At 36.8% G+C, this 13,782-nt stretch overlaps 1 protein-coding gene across 1 annotated transcript in view; it reads left to right on the forward strand.

Moving 5' to 3' along the window:
• The window catches only part of LOC130010785 (anoctamin-4-like), a 97,468-nt gene that overhangs the window by 67,435 nt on the left and 16,251 nt on the right, over positions 1–13,782 (forward strand). Inside the window, exons 12-18 of the mRNA XM_056098828.1 lie at positions 6,174–6,292; positions 6,792–6,847; positions 7,079–7,135; positions 8,631–8,695; positions 9,275–9,409; positions 10,703–10,869; positions 12,579–12,658. Coding sequence (XP_055954803.1) covers positions 6,174–6,292; positions 6,792–6,847; positions 7,079–7,135; positions 8,631–8,695; positions 9,275–9,409; positions 10,703–10,869; positions 12,579–12,658 — 679 coding nt within the window. The remainder of the gene's footprint in view (positions 1–6,173; positions 6,293–6,791; positions 6,848–7,078; positions 7,136–8,630; positions 8,696–9,274; positions 9,410–10,702; positions 10,870–12,578; positions 12,659–13,782) is intronic.

Consider the following 13,782-nt stretch of genomic DNA (forward strand, 5'->3'; position numbering starts at 1 on the left):
CAAAATAATATGATCACTGACACCCAGACTCATATCATTCAAATTCTGTTTTCCCATGTTCAAAATGTGTAATTTTATGACGTCTTTGCAGATTGACAGATTGAACAATTAATTACGAAAACAAAACCGAAATATCACGGGTAGATACGCTCGAAGTTTAATAGATAAGAGGCCCATCAAAATATTTTACCCAGCACTCTCGCTGAGGTGATGCCGAATATTGACAAATTTTTAATTCATCATATCTTTGTTAACTCTAAGCTGACCCAAGCTGACAACTGTTACGTATCCACGGCGACTTTTATCAACAAAACTGGTTAGCTGAACGAGAGTTACTTCCCTTATAAACAGATGACTTTCACTCGTTTGTTTACTTCCTGTTTGACATCTTGACAGTTAAAAATTGTGCTGTTTTTTTTTTTGAAAAATTATAATTAAACGGTGATATTGTCTAGGCCTACACAAAAAATATTCTCCTAATCACGGATTACCATGATGACATGGTTTTTATGACACTATGACGTCAAACCTCTGGGTCACTGAGGAGCCACGGTGGCTAGGTGGTTAAGACCCTGGATCGCTAGCCTGGAGGTCGGGTGTTTGATCCCTGCATTGGCCGAGAAAGTTCATCGGGATTTTCCGACGTGGTTTCCCCTTGTCAGTGGTGCATTGGTGACAAGGACAGCTGTCTAGTCCTTCAGATGATACGAAAAACTGAGGACTCGTGTATACATTGGAATGCATGGAAAAGATCCCCTGGCAGTTGGAATTCTATATAAGAGTAGGGGATAGTGCCGCTGTCCGGGCAAAATTTCCCTCATAGCACACTGTATGGCGTATTAGCCCAGTATAGGAGCAGAACAGTAGGACGTTAAACCCCCTTTCATTTCATTTCTGGGTCACTGAAAGGAACTAAACCATTTAGAGATTCAACTTTCATATTATTGTGTTTTTTTAAGCGATGCACGTAGCGCCGCTGTCCGGGCAAAATTCTTCAAATAATGAGCAGAGAATTTCGATAACTAAAATTCAGGCCTTTGAATAAAACAGAAATCTAATCCTCATACAAACAATGAAATTTTGAATATCTGAATAAAACTTGTGAGGCAAGAAACGGCAAAATAAACTATATGATAAATTTAAGTAAATTCAATTTTTATGATCAAATCAATGCGATTGTGTCTTTACTGATGTCATTTTCACGATTTCTGGACCTTGCACTGTACTTAGGGGCCCTGCTTCAGGAGTGTCCACCTCGCGTCTTCTCCCCTGAACTCAGGTTTTTTGGTTTTATTTCATTCTTTTGGTAAATTTAAAGGAATAAGAAGTTTTTAGGGAACTAGATTATTGTAATTCCCCAGTTTCATGTGGAATTTTTTTGATTTATTTATGAAATCTGATTTCTTGTAATTTTTTTTTCTCTTTTTCTCTCTACAGAGGAATGTAAGACCATTTATCATTGCATGTTAAAATATGTACAAACTCATTTCCAAATCATTGTAAACACAACACCAAACCTTTTCTTGAAAATAATCAATGTCTGGCCGTTATGAGTGGCCCAGCCAAAAGCAAGGTGCATCGATGTAAGCGTGGGTGTGCATGTTAAAGATCCCTTGATAGTTGGAATGTAATATAGAGTAGGTAGAATCAGCGCTGCCTGTGCAAAATTCTCCACTCTAGCATTTCAGCATAGTTTAAGAATGTCTGAAGTATTGGTGTTGAAAACACCTGATGCCATTTCCTTTCTGGAGTTCGGGGATCAAGGTGGCTGAGTGGGTAAGACGCTGGCAAAATTTCCCCCATAGCACACTGCATGGCGTATGCCCATCTTCATTAGCCCAGTTGGAGCATAACATTTCTCTGGATTTCACATTTTGAATTTACAAGGAATACTATTTTTGTGGTATAAAATCAAGGAATCGAAACTGGTTTGTAACAAAAGGTTTGGATTGTGTTTAAAGTGAGTTTTGGAAGAGATGTGTATATATTATTATAACAACTATTTTTATAAGTTATATTATACTTATAGTCAATGTTATTGTGTTTCTTATAATATTGTTATGGGCATTATGATAGATTTAGTTAAGCCTGGTATTGGGGCAACAGTCAAAGACAATGTCAGGCACAAATTCAAGCTTTGTCAGGCACAAATTCAGGCTCTATTAGGTACAAATTCAAGCTCTGTCAGGCACAGATTGAGGCTCTATTATTCAAGCTCTGTCAGTCACAGATTAAGGCTCTGTCAGTCACAGATTAAGGCTCTGTTAGGTACAAATGCAAGCTCTGTCAGGTACAGATTGAGGCCCTATTAGGTACTATCTCAAGCTATGTCAGGCACAAGTTCAAGCTTTGTCAGGCACGAATTGAGGCTCTATTAGGTACAATCTCAAGCTCTGTCAGGCACAAATTCCATCTTTGTCGCACACAAACCTTCTTGTGACTCTCATTTTTGCCGGCACATATTTGTCTTTTAGCCTTGTAGTGTTTTATTAATATTTTAAATAAATATATGACACAAAGTTTAGAATATCAGATAATGATTATCGCCTGACATTTGGTCAGGTACAAATAAAAATTGTTATTACCTGACAGGTAGATTAGTTACTGGGAGTGGCGTGTGATGTCTGCTTTTTATAGTTAGTTGGGAAATGGGTAGAGTCAAGTGAAGGGTAGTGTATTAATATTACCTGGGCCTACAAGAAACGACCTAGTTATTCTTTTAGCGGGTGGTGGATCAAGAAGAACGTTCAGGATTTTGTTAATTTCAATTCCAACTTGGCAGAAGTACTATCATGCTGTTTTATACATAATCTTTAAGTAGCATTTAACGATTGGAAAACATTAACTGAGCACAATTTTTATGGGAAACAATCACTTGTTTTATACCTAAGAAGACACTTGTGGAAACATTATGTCTTTAGAATAAAACCAGGAATTTGTTTCCCATAAAAATTGTGTACTGTTATTGTTTTGGTTTTTTTAAAAGCAGATAGATCTTCGGTATATTTAGGGGGTTTGGATGGCTGAATGGTTAGAATGTGCGCGCTTTATCACGAGACCTGTCATTGAGTCAACTTGCGTGGTTTTGAATCCCCGGTTGTACGTGACAAGGAGTAGGGTCGTTTGTCCAACCTCATGGGTTTTCTCCATGTCCTCTGGTTTCCTCCCATTGCTAAAAACTCCTACTCGCAAGCGAATTATAGAAATAAAATTAAACCATATGTTTGTCCATAAATGACCTAGTTTGTGTCGAGTGGACGAGTGGACGTTAAACCCTATTTCTCTCTCTCTCTCTCTCTCTCTCTCTCTCTCTCTCCCAATATTTTTACATCAAGGCTGTATGTGTATTGTCAATAGATTTGAAAGGGGTGGTCAGAAAATCTGTAGCGATTAGGGAAATAAGGAGTTACATGTGTAATGTTTATTGAGAAAAAATCCAGATTAGATTAATTTATGCTGGGAGACATTTGTGCTGATTTTTGTTGCATTAAGAGTTGCTTTTAATAATTCTGTTTGCAGAATGAAGTAAATTTGGCAGGCACTGTTTACTGTTACTTATTAACAATGTACTCACATAAACAAAGTCCATGGTCCAATCAATCTGGGATCTTCATGATTAAATCCATCAGAGATATCCATGGCCCCTTTGATCTGGAATGTCCATGATCCCATTAATCTGAGATCTCAATCCTCCCATCGATCGAAGATGTCCATGGCCCCTTTGATCTGGGATGTCATGGTCCCATTAATCTGAGATCTCCATGCTCCCATAAGGTACCTTATTGTAGAAATAGTATAGATCCCAGTCACTAGGTCCAACAGAAAGTTTTAATATCAATTATTGTGTGATGTCCTCGTGTTACAGGGCCATGATGTAATGAAATGTTTAAACAATATTTAAACTTTTGTTTTCAGAGTATATTTATTATTAATAAGCATGCAGCTATTTAGCCTGATTTATAAATCTAACTAATTAATAACAGCATGTTATCAAAAACAAATAGAGGTTATTTGTACACACAGTGTTTAAGATTGGGGTCCATTTTTGGGACGTCTCCGATGTTGTTTCCCCTATCTAGTAATTCGGATGAGATGAAAAACTGAGTTCCTGCACGTAAAAGATTCCTTGGCATTTGGTGAATTCAATATAAGAGTAGGCCATAGTGCTACTAACCAGGCAAATTCTCTTCATAGCACAAGTAAACCCCATTTCCTTTCATTTATTTGGTAGTGTCAGTTAGCTAGAATAAGAGGTCGTCAATTCCTATGAAGCGTTTACGAGATAATAGTAATTTATAATTACTGCCTGGTATACAGTATATACCAGGTAACCTTTATTCATAAACATTTCGATTCCCCGGTTGTACCTGAGGAGTAGGCTTGCCTGTCCAACCTTGTGGGTTTTCACTGGGTTCTCTGGATTCCTCCTACAGCAAAAGACCCCTACGTGCAAGCGAATTATTGAAATACAATTGAACCATATGTTAGTCCCGAAATGACCTAGTTTGTGTCGAGTGGACGCTAAACCCTATTTCTCTCTCCCTAACTCTATCGATAAACACTGTATGTGTAATAACCTCCTCCTATGAAATAATATATTTAACTACTTATTATACCACATATGTTACGTTACATGTAGCTTAGTTGTAAATAAATTTACTATTATCAAGCTACGCACCAATATTTTATCTAATATACTTGTTCAGATATACTTGTTCGAATATAGAAGCTGATTAATGATTTATCGAGCAAAACTTGTTTAGACTTAGGGAATCGGAGATCCTATTTTTATTACTATTCTTATCTCCAAGTGTCAGTCCACATGAAGTCATATTTTGTGTCTTTCATACCAGTAGAAGCCAAATTGGCTCAGTGTCGAAAGCACTTGCTCACTGAACAGGAGGTGGAAGGTTCAATCTTGGCTTTCGGCCATAAAAAATGACCACATGGGGAGCCACGGTTGCTCAGTGAGTGGCTTACTAACCAGGGGGTTGTGGGTTCGATCCCGTTATTTAGATGTAGATGTGTGGCTATTATAGTGGCAAACCAGGGTTATGATCGGGATCAACAATACTATAGTGTGCTTTCTCCCCACCCAAACTCTGTCATTGTCTTCTTACCTTCCTAGTATAACCTTTCTTGGTAGTGTATTGTAGCTGGGATAAATAAATACTGCCTCTGATTTTTAGAAACCAGAAAAGGACAGATATCGGAGTTGTTTTGACTACTTCTTGAGTCCATGTAATAATATGGGTATAACTACACTCACATTATCTGGTAGACAAAAAAAAGAGCGCAATATTTTTTTGAACAGATATTCAGAATTTGTGTTAAAAACCTCAGAGTACCTCCGCACAATTTATAGTCTTACGATGATTTGAAATAATTTAACATAGTAAACACAGTAATTCAAATATATGCAAATTAACAATATCCATGAATGAACAATCAACTTAACAATATCCTTATATGGAATATCAACTTAACCATTAAATGTAGATTTAGAATCTAAAGCTAACAAGTAATGATCAATAGTATATTATAACTTTTTTTCCAGTTATCAAAGTGTTAAATTTCAAGGTGTTAAAACCCCTTTGATTTAGTACGAAAATAAATTGTTGAATTGATTTCATCCAGATGTGTGATTATGATTGGTTTACCGCATGATTAATCAAAGGGTTAAGCAGGAGTCAGTGTGTTGCTGGTCTGAATCTTTTAAAAGTAGAAGGAGACTTTGTTAGTCCGAATGGCATGACCAAACTCCGGTCCACTTGTATTTAGATTGACAGTTGTAAATCAAAGGAAAATTGGCGAAAATGCCACTGTCTGTACAAAATTCTACTACAGCGGATTGTACACGAAACCATTGAAATAAAAAATACTCATATATTAGTCTCAAAATAACTGAACTATTTTGTTGAAGAGACTTTATGTAGAAGTGTAGAAGACACATTACAATCTTGTTAGTCATTACTATGATATGATAATCCAAAGTCCCGGAAACAGTGGGACATTAAACCCTCTATTTCATTTCATTGTAACCAATCACACAAGACAAATCAACACATCAAATTTAATCAAAGCAACACATTTGTTTTCTACCCATATCAAAATGGTTTAATCCATTCTAAGATCATTTAAAAAAAACAGCATTTGTTGAATTTATTTTACAGGTTTATAGTTGATAATAAGGAGACGTTCTTCTCGTCAGCACAGCGGGGATTAATCGCGTATCAGGTCTTGAGTAGATGTACGTATGAAGAGGCTTCAGACAAACGAAAGAGGAAGTTTGGTAAGTTTATTGAAAGTTTTAACAACGCAATTACAAGATATGATCCTCGGCAACAATCACATGCCCTAACCCTGTTTACATCTCGTGAATTTGAGGAAATCTGCAGGTGGCCTTAATATTTAGATCTGATCCTCACTTCCTGATCATAATAGCAAGTGCATGAGACACCGGTGGACAAGACACAGAAACTACACAGCTATTGCAAGTAATATAGGTGGGGGTTGGATAACCGAATGGTTAGCGCGTGCAAACTGTATCATAAGGTCTGTCATTGAGTCGACTGGTGTGGTATTGATTCCCTGTTGCAAGGAGTAGGGTCGCCAGTCCAACCTCATGGGTTTTCTCCAGGTCCTCTGCTCAAGTAAATTATTGAAATAAAGTTGAGCCATATGTTAGACCCGAAATGACCTAGTTTGTGTTGAGTGGACATTAAATGCACTGTTTCATCAGCTGTAAACAATAATTAATGCTTATTAACACTTGATATATTTAATTTCAGGTATTAAGAATTTAATTAATTCTGGAGTTTACCAAGCGGCATACCCCTTACATGAGGTAATAATACAGTTTATTTATTTACATTTATGATGTTAAACCCCATCTCTCTCTCTCTATCTCTCTCTCTCTCTATCTCTCTCTCTCTCTCTGTCTCTCGCTCTCTCTCTGTGTCTCTCTCTGTCTCTCTCTCTCTCTGTCTCTCTCTCTCTCTGTCTCTCTCTCTCTCTGTCTCTCTGTCTCTCTCTCTCTCTCTGTTATCTATAAGTGAGAATATATTTTATACTTCAGGGTGAATATCTGAGTCCCCATTCTCTACTGACCAGAGGCAAGAGTAATGATAGACATGTAAGTGTTGTTTTTATTTTATTAAAGATGTATTCCTCCCAACATAACTAGGTTGTCTATTTTATTAAAGATATATTCTCTACAACAAAATTATTTAATTTTATTAAATTCAAGATATGTTCCCTACAACATAACTAGGTTATATGTATTATTAAAGATGTATACCCTCCACCATAATTAGGTCATCTATTTGGCCCAACAAAACCTTTATAAAATTTCAACTCTAAATACTCATCTTTCAAAACTCTGATCTGTAAACAATCAGTGAATATAACACCCAATAGATCATATTTCTAATGAACAGGATAAGTAATAATCTAAATAAGATATATGTCATAATCTAAGTAAGATATAAGTTAAAATCTAAGTAAGATATAAGTTATAATCTAAATAAGATATATAATCTAAGTAAGATATACGTTATAGTCTAAATAAGATATACGTTATAATCTAAATAAGATATAAGTTATAATCTAAATAAGATTTGGCGCAATGGTTAGAGAGTAGGATTTGTGACCGAATGGTTGCAGGTTCGAGACCCGAATTGTGCGCCGAGTTCTTGTGTCCTTGAATAAGACACTTTATCCCTGTATTCCAGTCTACCCAGCTGTAAATGGGTACCGGTAGGATGGTGTGTGCATTATACAAAAAACTGTTGCGCTCCTTGAAGCAGCATATGTTGGGGCTCTTTCTAAGAGTTCAGGGGTAAAGGGAGGTAATCAGGCTTTACCTGTATCCTGGAGACAGGGATAATAATTGTGTAGCGCTTTGAGCATAAACTTGGTTTATGGATATAACGCATTATAAATATACTCATTAAAAATATACTCATTATAGATAATCTAAGTAAGATGTATGTTATAATCTAAATAAGATATAAGTTATAATCTAAATAAGATATACATTATAATCTTAATAAATATAAGATATAAGTTATAATCTAGATAAGATATAAGTTATAATATAAGTAAGATATAAGTTATAATCTAAGTAAGATATACGTTATAATCTAAGTAAGATATACGTTATAGTCTAAATAAGATATACGTTATAGTTTAAATAAGATATACGTTATAATCTAAGTAAGATGTATGTTATAATCTAAATAAGATATAAGTTATAATCTAAATAAGATATACATTATAATCTTAATAAGATATAAGATATAAGTTATAATCTAAATAAGATATAAGTTATAATCCAAGTAAGATATACGTTTTAATCTAAGTAAGATATACGTTATAATCTAAGTAAGATATACGTTATATTTCTAAGTAAGATATACATTATAATCTTAATAAGATATACGTTATAATTTAAATAAGATATAAGTTATAATCTAAATAAGATATAAGTTATAATCTAAATAAGATATAAGTTATACTCTAAATAAGATATACGTTATAATCTAAATAAGATATAATCTAAATAAGATATAAGTTATAATCTAATTAAGATGATAATGAATGTATAATATGTATTATTGTTTTTTTAGTTGCTGTATGAAACTTGGGCCAAACCCGGCCGATGGTACAAATATCAGCCACTTGATCATATTCGGTTAGTATGCAGCTCTGAATTCTTTATTACAGCAGTGGCTATAAATGAATAAGACGCAGAATCACTAACCAGGATGTCCCCAAGTTGATCCCAGTGTTGGCCAAGAAAGTACCTCTAGATTTTCCTGCCTGGCTTCCCCTCTGTCAGGACGGAGGAAATCCAAGGTCCCATGTACACATTAGAATGCACGTACAATAACCCTTGGCAGTCTTGAGTGGGTAAGACGCTGGTTCGCTAGCCTGGAGGTCAAGTGTTCGATCCCTGCATTGGCTGAGAAAGTTCATCAGGATATTCCAACATGGTTTGTGCCTTGTCAGTGGTGCAGGACAGAGGGACTGACAAGGACAGCTGTCTAGTCATTCGAATGGGACAAAAAACCGAGGTCCCATGTATACATTGTCGTACACGTAAAAGATTCCTTGGCAGTTGGAATTTGATACAAGTGTAGGCCATAGTGCTGCTGCCCGGGCAAAATTTCCCTCATAGCACACTGCATGGCGTATGCCCATCGTCATTAGCCCAGTAGGAGCAGAACAGCAGAACGTTGAACACCATTTCATTTTATTTTATTTTTTACAGGAAATATTTTGGTGAGAAGATCGGAATTTATTTTGCATGGTTAGGATATTATACAGCCCTACTTTTACCAGCGGCATTGATTGGTCTAGTAGTTTTCATCTACGGATGTGTCCGCCTGTTTGATGATACTGTAGGGTAGGTAACTCTGCTGACTTAACGGACTAAGACTAGTAATTACTGCATATGTTGGTTTATTAGATTACAGCAGCAACATGTGAGGTATATTGACTCAGACTAGCAAAACATCAACCAAAACATGCAGGAAAAGAGGAGTAGGTAACTCTGCTGACTTTGCTATAGCACGACTCTCATATCAAAATCTTATCACTGGTTTTTGTTTAATGGTGTAAGTATAATTGATGTGTTTTTCTGAAGGAGGAGGGCGGCAAATACAAGGATGGCATAAAATTTATAGTGAAACTCTTGTCGGTAATTTCACGATGTATCCACTATTTGTTTTATAACATAGTTAGACTTTTGTGGGTAATTTCACGATGTATCCACTATTCGTTTTATGACATAGTTAGACTTTTGTTGGTAATTTCATGATGTATCCACTATTCGTTTTATGACATAGTTAGACTTTTGTTGGTAATTTTACGATAGGTATAGAAATACAAACATGTTTCACAATATTTTTGAAAAACTACAGTGGAAAATTGCTCATTAAAGAACAGACCATGATGCAATATTTGTTTTATTACATAGTTAGGCTGGGGTCATTAATTTTAAGATGTATCCTCTAATTGACATAGGGGGGTTGGATGGCCGAATGGTTAGCACGTGCATGCGCTGTATCATAAGGCCTGTCATTGAGTCAACTGGCGTGGTTTCGAATCCCCGGTTGTACGTGACAAGGAGTAGGGTTGCCCATCCAACCTCGCGGGTTTTCTCCGGGTACTCCGGTTTCCCCCAACTGCTAAAGACCCCTACGCCAAAGCGAATTATTGAAATAAAATTAAACCATATGTTAGTCCCGAAATGACCTAGTCTGTGTTGAGTGGACGTTAAACCCCATTTCTCTCTAACTGACGTCTACTGTAAATTGTACCATATATACGTAGTGAGAGAGAGACAAATGGGGTTTAATGTCCACTTGACACAGACTAGGTCATTTCGGGACTAACACATGCTTCAATACTTTATTTCAATAATTCGCTTGCGCATAGGGGTCTTTAGCAGTGGGAGGAAACCGGAGGACCCGGAGAAAACCCACGACGTTGGACAGGCGACCCTACTCCTTGTCACGTACAACTGGGGATTCGAAACCACGCCAGTCGACTCAATGACAGACTTTATGATACAGCGCGCACTTGCTAACCATTCAGCCATCTAACCCCCCACGTAGTGAAATAGGTGTTGGTAATTTTACGATGCGTCCACAACGTAACATCATCAAGGCCTTGTATCATATTTTTAATGTTTCAGGAAAGAAATCTGTGATGAGAACGGTGTCGGTAATTTTACGATGTGTCCACTATGCGATGTTCGCTGTACCTTCTGGAAATTAAAGAAATCGTGTACATATTCTAGAGCTACCTACATCTTTGATAATGAAGCTACAGTATTCTTCGCTGGATTCATGGCCCTGTGGGGTAAGTAGTCATTGTTAGGATCCAAGACAGCACGGTACAAGCTCTAATAACAGTAAGGTTGCTGGCCCAACCTCATTGGTTTTCTACAGGTCCTCCACCAACTGCTAGAGAGGAGTTGGATGGCTGAATGGTTAGCATGTGCGTGCTGTATCATAAAGTCTGTCATTGAGTCAACTGGCGTGGTTTTCGATTCCACGGTTGTACGAGATAAGGAGTAGAGTTGTCTGTTCAACCTTGTGGGTTTTCTCCGGGTCCTCCAGTCTCCTCCCACTGCTAAAGACCCCTACGCACAAGCAAATTATGGAAATAAAATAGATCCATATGTTAGTCCCGAAATGACCTAGTCTGTTTCGAGTGGACGTTAATCCCCATCTCTCTCTCTCTCTTTCTCTCTCTCTTTCATGAAAGTGAGTGTTCAACCACAATTGACAATTTCAAAAGGGATTACATTAAAGCTCCTGGCAACATGCATTTGTCAGCGATAACAAGTATTCGTATATAAAGTCTTATACAAATATAATATTCTGAACAATCTCCTTAAAGATACCTTCCCACGTATAAACTGAGTGATTTGGTGATATATTTGGACTAAAAACATATTCAAACTAATTAATCTATCAAAATTTGCTTCAAATCCCTATCAAAATTCTGTATTCATAGGGAGATACCCCAAACTATAAAAAAATCTGTTTTTGTCCCCCGCCTTTCGAAGAAAGCAGGGGACTATTAAAATGAGTTCGTCCGTCTGTCTGTCTGTCCGTCTGTCTGTCTGTCCGTCCGTCTGTCTGTCCGTCACACTTTTTGGGACACAATAACTCTCTTCCTAATTGAGCTAGAATGTTCAAACTTGGTGTATGTGTTTATTAGGTCAATGCCTTGATGGAGTTCGAAGATGAGCATTTTCCGCTTAGGGTAAGCAGAGATAAGCAATTTGATTGGTTGATGCTTTGGGACACGATAACTCTCTTCCTAATTGGGCTAGAATGTTCAAACTTGGTGTATGTGTTGATTAGGTCAATGCCTTGATGGAGTTCGAAGATGAGCATTTTCCGCTTAGGGTAAGCAGAGATAAGCAATTTGATTGGTTGATGCTTTGGGACACGATAACTTTTAATTGAGCTAGAATGTTCAAACTTGGTGTATGTGTTTATTAGGTCAATGCCTTGTCCTATTTCGGCGGGGGACATCAGCCTCACTGTTGGCTTGTTAGAAGCCATGTTTGTGACCTACATTGATTGAGGCAGGGTCCATTTTTCAGAATGTATTTGTCATTACTTTCTGTCCATGTACCATACATATTGAGGCCTAAGTAAATTCTTGAAGTATTTTCTGCCAACTTCTATAGACTCAAGTCTCACGTACTTAATGAACGTGAATATATAGTTATACATAAAAAACAGTTATCAAAGACCTGCAGAAATTAGGGGTATAAATTAGGGGGTATAGGAGGTATAAATTAGGGTGTAGAAGCAAGTTGGATCAGAGCTCACCTAGAAATTCCTATCAGCCATTATTATTGAGAACGAGGAACCTGCAAAGCCATTACATCTTAGCAATAAAGTTGTAAAACTATTTTATGCTGTAGTCTTGTTTACGGTCAGCAGGAAATAAGCACAACAAGAAAGAAGTCCTATAGTACTACAAATAACCACCCGATAAATACTTTCGTGAGAATATATGTATCTTTAAGGTTTGGTTGTTCTTTTCAGCGACATTTTTTCATGAGATGTGGAAACGGAAACAAGCTGAAATAGAGTACGATTGGGATGTGGCAGATTTTGAACAGGAGGTAATTATCACTGTAATTTGGTTACCGTTTAATCTTGTGTATGTAGCACTAATTTCTTTCACATTCGTTTAATATCAAATCTTTGTTTAAAAATGGGGGGTTGGATGGCCGAATGGTTAGCATGTGCGTGCTGTATCATAAAGCCTGTCATTGAGTCAACTGGCGTGGTTTCGAATCCCTGGTTGTACTTGACAAGGAGTAGGGTCGCCTGTCCAACCTCGTGGGTTTTCTCCGGGTCCTCCGGTTTCCTCCCACTGCTAAAGACCCCTACGTGCAAGCGAATTATTGAAATAAAAATTAAACCATATGTTAGTCCTGAAATGACCTAGTTTGTGTCGAGTGGAGTTAAACCCCATTTATCTCTCTCTCTCTCTCTCTCTCTCTCTCTCTCTCTTGTTTAAAAATTTAGCACTAATTTCTTTCACATTCATTCAATATCAAATCTTTGTTTAAAAATTCCTAAAAATCATTTAAAACCACCCATAGTCATCTAATTTGTACTTGTGTCCAGTTTAAAGCTGACTGATTAATTTTGATAATGAGTGTCCAATTTACAAGTATTTAATTTCCTGACCACTGTTCAAAAATTAAACATTATACATCATTAATCAATTGGGTTGTTTATTTGGTGTGTTCCCACTTAGTCATTACTAAAGTCGGTAAGATAAAAACATAATCTCGATTATCCATTTCATGATTAAATCATGAATGAAAATTGAGCAGCAAATGGGATCCTAATCCAGTAAATAACGCAGGCTAGCGAGAGTTGATTTTGATCTGGATCAGTTAATTAATGTATCTTTAATAATTTATATAACATTTCAGGCCTAAAGAAAGAACTGAAATAGGCAGATTTAGCTCTTGTATCATATGTTTAATATATATTTCAGTGTCTAATGTCTTACTAATTATCTGGGGGTTGATGGCCCGAATGGTTAGCATGTGTGTGCTGTATCATAAGGTCTGTCATTTGAGTCAACTGGTTGTACGTGACAAGGAGTAGGGTCGCCTATCCAACCTCGTGGGTTTTCTTCAGGTCCTCCGGTTTCATCCCACGTCTAAAGATCCCTATGTGCAAGTGAATTATTGAAATAAAATTGAACCATGTGTTAGTCCCAAAATGA

The sequence above is a fragment of the Patella vulgata genome, chromosome 2, assembly GCF_932274485.2.
Source record: "Patella vulgata chromosome 2, xgPatVulg1.2, whole genome shotgun sequence".
NCBI classification, from domain to species: domain Eukaryota; kingdom Metazoa; phylum Mollusca; class Gastropoda; family Patellidae; genus Patella; species Patella vulgata.